A 12,267-nucleotide genomic window follows, 5' to 3' on the forward strand; every position below is an offset into this window, starting at 1 on the left:
TCAATTGCGCGTCGACGTATATACAAGGGTTTTGAAAATTTTGCATTTCAAGGATAATAAAAAAGGAAAAAGGAGCCTCCTTCATACGCTAATATTGGAATAAAAATCAGAATATAGAATTATTCATCATAAATCAGCTGACAAGTGATTACACAGATGTGTGGAGAAGCCAGTCTATTGCTGTATTTCCATAAGGTCTATAGTTTCAATCAGGTACTCTTGTGGATGAGAATACTGCGTGAGGTCTACTGTTCACAGAACTACTAGTATATCTGTTCTTATCAGTTTTGATATCTGAATAGCACAGAGGATCGGCAACGTTTTTATCATATCATTTTTAACTGATTATAATAATACCGTGAACCAAAGTTTTTTCATTTAGGTATGTTTTTATACAACAGAGGTCAAGGCTATAATAACAGTAGGCTACGGTATTTGATTAATATTGGTGTTTCTATCCTTGTCTATCACATGGCAGAGCAAAATCATTTTTTAGCTCTGCAACACTGCTAGATCGTTGTCCAACTATGTGAAAAATTGATTAAACAAAAAATATTCAATCTCAATCATGGAAAATCATCATCCAATCATTGAAAAATATTTTTTCTTGACGATTTAAATATAGACCAGATCTAATTTATAATTTAAAACAATAATGAACAGTATATCACAAGATACAGGCCTACCGGTAACTTTCATATTATAGCTATCTTTTATAGAAGACAGTGGAAAGGCAGAAAATGGATAGCCCTGCTCTCCACTGTCATTTTAACCTGAAATCGCACAAAGTAAAAAGGATTTCCCATTTCCTATATCCTTCGCTTTGCCACAGAGAAGAGGATGTTCTCCTACTTTGTGGTTGTGCTTTGTTGTGAGCATTATTTCAGAAACATTACTTGACGGTAAATTTTGCAATGTAGAATTGATATGCTCAATTTTTGTGCATCCAGACACGATTCGCTAGGAAATATTCAAGGTGTCATGTAAACTATGTGGAGAAATAATACAAATAATGCTTCAGAAAAAATAATTGAATCCTGATTCAATTCTTTCTCAATTCATAACTTTTTTCCTTCATTTTTTGTATTACTTTCAATCAACTGCTTTCAAAACAATGCCTTTATGAATAAAACTACTGCAAAAGCTATTGATTCAAATGGCGTGTTTTTAGGTTAGGATGACTCATTTCCACATTCCACAGTTTGCAATTTGCAGGCAGGTTTCAACCTGAAATTTGTAAATTGAAAGGTGATGGGTGATGTTGGCTTTTTGAATAATTTTAAAAGCACAAACTCTCCAATAAATATCGGAATTTGTAAATATTTATGACAAAAATGAGTGTCAGGAGTTGAAGTGTAGTTAATTGGTACCAGCTGTTGATAATGGTTCCTTAGAAGACCCATACAAATAATTATCACTCCCCTATCATTGAGAAACTGGAAAATGTTGGAAAAATTATTCACCTAATGAAAGAGAGTATATATATAATGTATAGTATATATAGTATAGTATATTTGTATAGTATTCATATTGCATTCATTAATTACTGAAGACTGATAGAATAATTTACAATTTTTCGAATTTAGCTTAGCTTATATTCATCCTAAAATGGAAAGAATATGGAATTCTGTGTGATTCATCGTACATCGCATATTTCCTGGACCATATATCGACAATCTACAGCTATGAGAACATTGAATATTTTTCTTTGAAACACTGATATAAAACTTCTTTTTTAATTGAAAACTTTACTGATACATATTAGGCTACTACCAATTGATTGAGAAGTATAATATGTTTTCAGAATAATGAATAAGCACATAGGAAGTCCGTATTGAGATGTAATAATGAACATGTTGATTGTCAGATAAATTTCATGATTCACCAAATAAAGTCAAATGTAACATGAGATACATTGGCGGTACGAAGTTCGCTGGATAAGCTAGTTGTAAATTAAGCTTTATTATTAATAGACAACGCTGAAAAAGACAGGCTCAATCACCAGGAATACTATAAATCTATGAGGGACCAGTAAGCCATTAATTTGAGTAGTTCAATTACTTCCATTATGGACACTGGATACATTATGGACAATCAATACGTATGAAATTTATTAGCTACCGTACAGAATAAAATATTTTTGATTGCAGTGACCCCGACTACTGTATTATGAATAACCATTCGGATCAAATATAAGGATATTTGTTAATATTATATAATATATATTACTCGCATCTCTCATCAACTTATACCTTTCTCATGTCAACTACTGACAAACTATTAACTTAGGTACCGTACTCCATTAAAAAAAATATATTTTATTGTAGGTATATACCAGTCTCTAATAAATTGAATCAGGCCCATGATATTTCAATAATCAAAATTTTATAAAGACTTGAGAGATAGGCCTAACACTTTTTCAATCTCTTCTTTCATTTTTAACTTTTTTTGGAATCCTGATTAAAAGGATAAACATTCAAAGCATGAGAATAAGTAAGATATTATTTTAATGCTTCTGCCATTAAAATATTCTTATTAATCTGGTTCACAATGATAACATTAGGTAGCCTACCAATGTGAAATAAATGCACTGTTAACTAATTTTCGATATAAGTAAGATAATAGTGAGCACTTGACACCTCGACAGTTTATGATATGTAGCCTAATTATTATATTGATGCGACAAAATATTTTTCATTCACAGACTCTATTAATTATCGAGCCGCTCCTCTGCTCAAAAGAAATGCATAATATATATTTCCGCTTACAGTATCACTTCAGTACAGAAATAGTACACTCAACATTAATAAACCTCGTGCTGACCAGCTCATCAGCTAATGAGCTAATTTATTAATAGATGATACGGAAATGGATATATGCAGGCATTGTTAAGAAATTAACGAACAAGATAGAACGTCCTTTTACTTTCAAAATACTAATCCTGTTCTGTATAGTACACTGAAGTTAAGCCAATCTCTCAATTTGAATTGATGGTAGGCCTATATTAAAAACCAGTGATATTAGAGCCTAGGCCTACATATTTTTGAGTCAGTCCTTGAAGACCTTCTACAAGGTCGTCGTATATGGTAGCAACCGTGTGTTATCAACGGCATTCCAATAGTTGCTGCTAATTCACAAACAAAATATTTTATTAGCGCCATTGAGATTCCTGATCACATTATCAATATTCAGACAGGTCAACAAACGGGAAATTTAGTATCCGTATTCACCGTCTCCTTCACTATATGCTTTGATGATTCTCCATAAGTTAGTTGTTTGTTTTGTAGACTCTCATCTGTTTTCAATAAACTATACCGTCTAACAGTGGCATTATTATAGTAATTTCTGTGCAGTGTTTTTCCATTCTCACCAGGCAACTACCTAATTGCTCCACACCTGTGCACATTCTCGCTAATACTGGATTATAATACTGAACTAATATTATAGTACAGTCTATTATCTAGAAGGATCCTCTGGTAGTACCGGCGGTATAAGATATATGTGAATATACATGACAAATTTAGAATCATGCATTAATAAAAATGCAAATAATTATCCTATTTAATATCATGAATATGTTTCAATTGTTACTGACCTAATTCAATTGTTTAGATTGGATAGAAAGATATAGATAAATATTATAAAAGTGCTTTATTTATATCAAATAAATTTACAAGAAATAAACTATACGGCTTTTGCATGGCTTCTCTGCCTATTGGCTAAGATCGAAGTGTAGTTGACCGAGCGAAGTGAGGTCCAAGATTCAAGACGACGGTAACGACGGTTTGGCATTTCTCTTAATGTTTGAATGTTTATATGTTGCGCATTTACGGCGAAACGCGGTAATAGATTTTCATGAAATTTGACAGGTATGTTCCTTTTTTGAATGCGCGTCGACGTATATACAAGGTTTTTGAAAATTTTGCATTTCAAGGATAATAAAAAAGGGAAAAGGAGCCTCCTTCATACGCTAATATTGGAATAAAAATCAGACTATAGAATTATTCATCATAAATCAGCTGACAAGTGATTACACAGATGTGTGGAGAAGCCAGTCTATTGCTGTATTTCCATAAGGTCTATAGTTTTCAATCATAACTCTCTGTGGTACTCTTGTGGATGAGAATACTGCGTGAGTTCTACTGTTCACAGAACTACTAGTATATCTGTTCTTATCAGTTTTGATATTTGAATAGCACAGAGGATCGGCAACGTTTTTATCATATCTTTTTAACTGATTATAATAATACCGTGAACCAAAGTTTTTTCATTTAGGTATGTTTTTATACAACAGAGATCAAGGCTATAATAACAGTAGGCTATTTGATTAATATTGGTGTTTCTATCCTTGTCTATCACATGGCAGAGCAAAATCATTTTTTAGCTCTGCAACACTGCTAGATCGTTGTCCAACTATGTGAAAATTTGATTAATTAAAAAATATTCAATCTCAATCATGGAAAATCATCATCCAATCATTGAAAAATATTTTTTCTTGACGATTTAAATATAGACCAGATCTAATAAACAATAATGAACAGTATATCACAAGATACAGGCCTACCGGTAACTTTCATATTATAGCTATCTTTTATAGAAGACAGTGGAAAGGCAGAAAATGGATAGCCCTGTTCTCCACTGTCATTTTAACCTGAAATCGCACAAAGTAAAAAGGATTTCCCATTTCCTATATCCTTCGCTGTGCCACAGAGAAGAGGATGTTCTCCTACTTTGTGGTTGTGCTTTGTTGTGAGCATTATTTCAGAAACATTACTTGACGGTAAATTTTTGCAATGTAGAATCGATATGCTCAATTTTTGTGCATCCAGACACGATTCGCTAGGAAATACTCAAGGTGTCATGTGAACTATGTGGAGAAATAATACAAATAATGCTTCAGAAAAATAATTGAATCCTGATTTAATTCTTTCTCAATTCATAACTTTTTTCCTTCATTTTTTGTATTACTTTCAATCAACTGCTTTCAAAACAATGCCTTTATGATTAAAGCTACTGCAAAAGATATTGATTCAAATGGCGTGTTTTTAGGTTAGGATGACTCATTTCCACATTCCACAGTTTGCAATTTGCAGGCAGGTTTCAACCTGAAATTTGTAAGTTGAAAGGTGATGGGTGATGTTGGCTTTTTGAATAATTTTAAAAGCACAAACTCTCCAATAAATATCGGAATTTGTAAATATTTATGACAAAAATGAGTGTCAGGAATAAAAGTGGAAATAACCGTGTAAAAAATGAGGAAAATTTTATCATACCTACAAAAAAGAAAGAAGAAAAGATTGCTGATGAGTAAGTTTTGATCAAATTATTTTTTAATTTACTTTTATTTATATCACGTTTCCTTGCAATGCTTCATAGAATATACCTAGCACATAACTTAATTAATTTCATTTTTTTTTGCTAAAGATTAAATGAACCTATATAAAATAATTTGATTCATTTCAGTTTAATTTTAACAAGTGTAGGCCTATCAACCAACAAATCAAGTCTTCAAACATTGATTCGGCCTTTTGTTGATTTTACAATACAGTAGCCTATTAGGCCTATATCTCTACCTTATTCAAGACTGATGGGTATTACAAAGTACATTGATTTTTTATTTGTTTTCTAAATCTTGTAGGCTATTTTTATTAACCTTCCTCCACTAGCATAGAGCAATTTTGTTGCCATTTATTTTTTAAGGTAAATTCATTCAATTTCTAAAGTGTGTAAGCCATTTTTATGCGGCTAAATACAAATACTATCTTATAATATACCGTCGACCTATATACGTAGGTGACTTTGCCTACCCCGTGGTGACTTTGTCCCACCTCGTGGAAAAAATATTCAAATCAGTTTATCTCTAGTCTCTGTTATTCGAAATCGATGTTCAATATTGATAGCCTAATCCCTGATTATTATCGGGGTTCTACAATCGATATATTGTCGAATCTTGATATATTAGTTGAATTGTTATTATAAAACTGAATTGCTTGCTTCATCTTATGATTTAGTTGAAAAACCTCGTATTAGAAAACTTATTCCTAAAAGACTTATGATATTAGTAAGTACATTATTATTTTGGTCTTTTTATCATATTTTAATTGGTCTATAATATCCATAGTTGAACTGGTTAGGGCTCTGTTGAATACAACGAGGTCACTTTTAAGTTCAACTTGGGGTAACTTTGTCCCAGTATAAATATTGTGATATTATGCATGATAAGATGCAAATACAATTCAAAATAGCCTATGATAAATATCATGCATTCTACCTAATAAAACATAATAATTACCTTGCTTGAGTTTAATATAATCTTAATAGGCCTATTCATTTTCAGTTGATCCTGCATCTGACGTCCAGTCATGGACGTGATTGCAGTGATCTCCTTGATAAAAGATTGAAAAATAAATTTGATGTCCAATGTTTTTTCAAGCCAAGTGCATCAATTAATGCAGTTGTAGAGTCAGCTAGGGAACAAACTAAAGACTTTGATGAAAATGACTATCTAATTGTACTGGGTGGCTCAAATAATATAAATGAAACTAACTTGAATCATCTTCCTCAAGTAACAGAAAAAATCAAGGAAATTGTGTTACTCAGCAAAAAAACAAACTTAATATTAAGTACTATTCCTAATAGGTTTGATAGGCCAGAATTAAATGAAGCAATCAATTCGACAAACAAATCAATCCATAATACAATCAACAGCCTAAAAAATAAGAATTCTAAACAACTGGGGATTTGTTTTCTAAATGAAAGGCTGAAAAGACATAACTTCACTAATCATGGGTTGCATCTAAATCGATCTGGCAAAGTAATCTTTTGTAATAGATTGGCAGAGCTGATTGAAAGCCGTTTGCAATCCTCTGGTTTAAAAACAGTCAAAAAACAAATAACGATTTTTAGTAAATTGGCTCAAAACAGGGAAAGGGAAATAGCTACAAATGCTAGAGATAGAGTAGCACAAGATGGTAAGGTTTTTAGTATTTATCATCAAAATATTCAGTATCTTCGCAACAAAATTGACAGATTAGAAGTATTTCTTAAACAGGAGGATCCTGACATTGTTATTTTCACAGAGCATGGCTTAAAAATAAAGGAAATAAATCAAGTTAGGATTCCAGGCTATTCACTGAGATCAGAATTTTGTAGAATAGCTCATAGAAGTGATGGTGTATGTATATTCACTAGCAATGCTAAACATACCCAAACTTATGAACTGGATTTTGTTAAGAGATTTTCTGTTGAGATGGATTTAGAGGTGACGGGACTAAGGTTAAAAATTGATGATCGATTTGAGGTAGCAGTGTTAGGTATCTATAGGTCACCAAATGGAGACTGGCAAAAATTTTGTGAGCTGCTCCATACACTTTTGGAAATTACAACCGCTCGTTTCACAAATGTTATAGTAGTAGGAGATTTCAATACCGATTTTGCCAGGCAGGATAAAATGACAGAGGATATTAGAGATATTATTAATATGAATAATTTAGAAATTAAGGTCCACGAATATACAAGAGTAACTCGAACTTCACAGACAATTATTGATAATATCCTCACAAATATAGAAGGTTGTAATGTCAGGTTAGGTAGCTCAGATCTATCAGATCATAACTATCAAATTTTAGATGTTAAGTTGCAGGGCCAGAATCCAAGCAGAAAAAAAACTGTTGTGAAAGAAATTCAGCAATATGAGCTAGGAAATATAAATTGTTTGAAGCAGGAACTGCTTCAAGAAAATTGGAGTAGTGTTTATAACAGTTGTAACCTAAATTACAAATATAAGCAATTCATTGATACTCTAAGATTTCACATTAGTGTATGCTGTCCGATAAAAAAAGTCAAAGTAAAAAGTAAATTAAACAAAGTAGATGAATGGATAACTGAAGATATTCTTACTCAAAGAAATATTGTTAGGGAAGCTTATGAGGAATTTAAATTAGTGAGGGATGTTCCGAGTGAGGTCAAATACAAATGTCTAAAGAAAAACTATGCAAAAGAAGTGAGGAAAGCTAAGTGTAAGAAAACAGCTGAAATATTAACAACTAGTACCAATTTTAACTCTGCTGTTTGGGAGGTAATTAATAGAAATAGGAGAGCAGCTCAAAAAGATACAGTTACTAATGTCCCTAGGATAATCGATGAACATGGAAATTATATGGATGATAGTATAGACATTTGTAACTTTTTCAATAAGTATTATCAACAGGTTGCATATAATCTCCAAAAGTCACTGAACACTAATACTTATAATACAACTACATTAAATTCTGAGCCAATTGAAAAGGTATTTAAATTTCATCCATTATCAAGAGATGAGTTGTCAAGAATAATAGAAAATTTGAATAACAAAAAAACAGTAGGATTGGATGGGGTCTCAAGCAAAATTTTAAAAGAATGTGAAAATGAATTACTGGACCCTTTATTGCATCTCCTTAATACTTCACTAGAGCAGGGTATTTTCCCTGATGATCTGAAACAAGGAAAAATTTTGCCAATTTTCAAGAGAGGTGATTCTGAAAGAGTTGAAAATTATAGACCCATTAGTATTCTAAATGTAATAAGTAAAATTTTTGAAAGAGTAGTTTTAAATAGGCTATTGATGCACCTGGAAGAAATTAATTTCATATGTGATGAACAGCATGGGTTCCAGAAAGGGAAATCTACTAAGACTGCAATAGTATCCCTTGTTGAAAGATTAATAGATATAATAGATTTAGGTGAGAAGGCAGCCGCAATATTTCTTGATTTATCCAAAGCTTTTGATTGTGTGAACCATAGAATATTATTGGAAATACTAAAAACTGTAGGTGTGAATGGTATAGAACTAAAATGGTTTGAATCATATCTCATAGGTAGAAACCAGTGTGTTGAGCTTACCAAGGTGGATGGGAATGAAATAGTAAAAATTAAATCTCAAAAACTGGAGGTCCAGGCTGGAGTACCTCAAGGCTCAATTCTGGGTCCCTTACTGTTTCTGTTGTATGTGAACCAATTACCAAAAGAGTTGAAAGATCACAGAGCTCTGTTGTTTGCTGATGACACATCGCTTATCTTTAACAATTATTTATTAGATAGTCTAGAAATAAATGCTTTTACTGGAGTACAGTCAATTGTCCAATTCTTGAAGAAAAGGCAATTAACAATAAATAGTAAGAAATGTCAATTCCTACAATTCAAAAGTAAATATAATTCAGTAGAGGATAGAGAAATAAATGTGTTTGTAGAGGAAAATGAATTAGACCAAGAAGAGAAAGTAGCATTCTTGGGAATTTTATTGGACAGGAAATCAACATGGCATCCTTACATTGAGAGGATATGTAATAAGATATCATCTGGGGTATTTGTCCTGCGGCAGCTTGCTAGGCTGAATGATAAAAAACTACTGTTAACTGCTTACCATGGACTTATACTATCTCATATTAGGTATGCTATTTTAGTATGGGGTAATTCATCTCAACAAAATATGGACAGGGTGTTTAAGATTCAAAAGAAGGCACTCAGATGTATAGAGAAAGTGAATAGGTTAGACTCTTGTAGGCCTTTATTTAAAAAGCTTGGTCTATTAACTGTGCCATCTTTGATGTATATGAAGTTGTAATGCATGTGAAAACGAGTGGTGTGATCCAGAATTCAGATGTTCATGAGTATAATACGCGAAACAGAGCAGATTATCATATAATGGGTCACAATAGTAGGTTATTTGAACAAAAACCAGATTATATTGGTAGGAAATTTTATAACAAGCTACCTCAAATCTTGAAAAGTAATGACGATTTGAAGATTTTCAAAAAACAATTTAAAAAATATTTAGTTGATAGAGCTTTTTATAGTGTACAAGAATTCCTTTCAAACCTAAACTAGGTTGAACTACTTAGTGTTAGAATTATTATGTAATAACATGACTTGTCTTATACTCCATGACTGGAGTCTTTAGGACGTAATCTTAAAAAAAAAAAAAAAAAATCTGAAGCCAAGATGCTTTGTCGCTAAAAAAGATCTTTAGGCAGCAGAAATTAAAATATTTTTCAAAAAATAATTTGTGGTTTTTGGAAGTAAATTTCATTTGTTTTCAATGTCATTATTCATTTAGTCCAGGCGCTGGCTTATATTGAGCATACATGAGAGAGGCAGAGAATTTGACTTCGGATTATTGTTAGGGGGTCTTTAGTGTATATGAAACTCGATGTCGTCACGTCCCTGGGTGGTCGACAGATTGGTGGGGAGGGGGTTAAGTTGTAAAAAACGCGCGCTCATAAAATCGCCTGTTCTGCAGTTACTATTCATAGTACAGCTTTGAATTTTTTCTCAATATTACGTACACATAATTGGCTTTCAATGTGGTCCTTTACATTTTTGCGATAAACCGCATAGTTTTTCTGTAAAAAAATAAAATATGAAGAAAAATCTATTTTTTCATTATGGATTTTTTGTTATTTCTCGAATATTTAGGTCGTTAGCCGACTTAGAGGAAAAAGTTCCCAATAAACGTTATAGGCCGTTTCTTCCTGAATCCAATGATATATATAGTTTGGGGGTTACGATCATAGATGCGGCGGTGGGAGGGGGATAAGTAGCACTGTTACGCTGCGACGCGGTCCTCCCTCATGATTAATGCGCGTAGTGACCTGTCTGTCGCATCGCTCCTACTAGTCTATGCATTCAAATTATGTATTTCAGGAACGCTGTCTTATGTATTTTCGGTCGCTGAACACGATTTTTCAACTCTCAAGCCTCAATAATTGATAATTCTCATCATAATATACAAATTATGGTCAAAATTACAAACTTCATCTCATTCTGCAAGGAAACTAAGAACTGACTATTTGTAATAAACGTGACTTGGGTTTCAAGAAATATATTATGATAGAATAATGATAATATTCATATGTGTTTATATATTATTTCAAATTAATTTATTGTGATGAGCTGCAGGCTAAATTATTAATTACACACTGGCCACGCTTACTTGATATAATAGTCTGTTAATTTCCAAGAAATGTTTGTGGAATTTCTTACTTCTTTATGGTGGAAATGGAATTCATCATTCATTCATTCTCATAATAATTATGTTTAGTATGAAAATGTTAATCTTTCACGAATCTTCAGTTTGTCGTGAACTTTCGAGAAATTATATCCAATATAGATAATTATAATTATTATAGATAGGTAATTATATCCAATAGATATGTGTCAAATCAAAATGAAATGAAAATTTAAATATTCATTCAAATTATTTCTAACAGTATTACTATAATGGTATTTCACTAACTTTTGATTGATTCATCCATTATGCTATTCCCGTTCAGACTGTTTTAAAATGGTAATAAGCTTTTCAGTATCAAAATTTGGGAATAGAATAGTTTTGTCTGTTATTCTTTCCCAAACATATTTAAATGATTTGTAGTTCTATCCACAAATGAATGAATGTATTCCTGCACGTAGCTAACGTATGGATTATTCCTTTATAGATTCTTGCATGTCACATTAATAAATCTCTGCCACAGATTTAGAAATCAAGTCTCGATGGTTTGGAGAGCATATTATTGGAGTGATTCTTTTACTCTGCTGCTTCTAGTATGTTCACTACCTTTGAATTTAGACCATAGACATGAAAAACTATGTCCACCTGTATCACTCCATCTTCATTGAGAATTTTCATAACTCTTCTCACCACAAAGTTCCCATAATCTTGCAGCGTATTGAAAGTTTTGAAAAGTGAAGTAGGGGTTGAATTCAGGAGAGCCATGTCATCATTATGCGAATTTGTCAACGATATTTAGGGATTTAGTCAAATCCACAACTAGTTTCACTTACAATTTCATGTGAGATTAAGCGTTTTTTTTTTAAATATCCATCAGATGTTGACAGAGATTGCGGTTATTGTAGAAATGCATGCTGCACTAAAACTTCAATACCGAATTATCTTTGAACAGCTTTCTAGTGACAATACAGAGATCAGATCTTTTTGTTCTAGAATGAACTAAGACTAGGATTTTTTGTTTGATTGCATCGTGAAGAATGACAGAACTCTGTTTCTTTTTATAGGTGAGAATACACTTATACAATTTGCCACAACTATGTTCAGATAACAATCGTTGGAGACCGAATAACTATTTCTTTCTACATTCATACACACACTTCTTCACTTGCTTCCAGACCATTGATAACATTATGCAGATTCTGTTGTCCATTAGAGTCTTGAAGAAAAATGTAATGTTCTCGTGAGAAGGTTATGCTTCTGGAAATCATTCTCATCTCCCATTA

At 32.2% G+C, this 12,267-nt stretch overlaps 1 protein-coding gene across 2 annotated transcripts in view; it reads left to right on the plus strand.

Annotated features, from left to right (window-relative positions):
• Positions 1–1,188: 1,188 nt before the first annotated feature.
• The window catches only part of LOC111051947 (putative ATP-dependent RNA helicase DHX57), a 54,107-nt gene continuing 43,028 nt past the window's right edge, over positions 1,189–12,267 (plus strand). The window contains exons 1-2 of one of the 2 annotated variants that reach the window (XM_039437641.1): positions 1,189–1,323; positions 5,202–5,307. In XM_039437641.1, the coding sequence (XP_039293575.1) occupies positions 5,204–5,307 (104 nt within the window). In that variant the 5' untranslated portion in view covers positions 1,189–1,323; positions 5,202–5,203. Of the gene's footprint in view, positions 1,324–5,088; positions 5,308–12,267 lie in introns of those variants that run through there. The other variant, XM_039437642.1, reaches the window with a different exon arrangement.

This window comes from Nilaparvata lugens, chromosome 11 (assembly GCF_014356525.2).
Source record: "Nilaparvata lugens isolate BPH chromosome 11, ASM1435652v1, whole genome shotgun sequence".
Classification (NCBI taxonomy): Eukaryota; Metazoa; Arthropoda; class Insecta; order Hemiptera; family Delphacidae; genus Nilaparvata; species Nilaparvata lugens.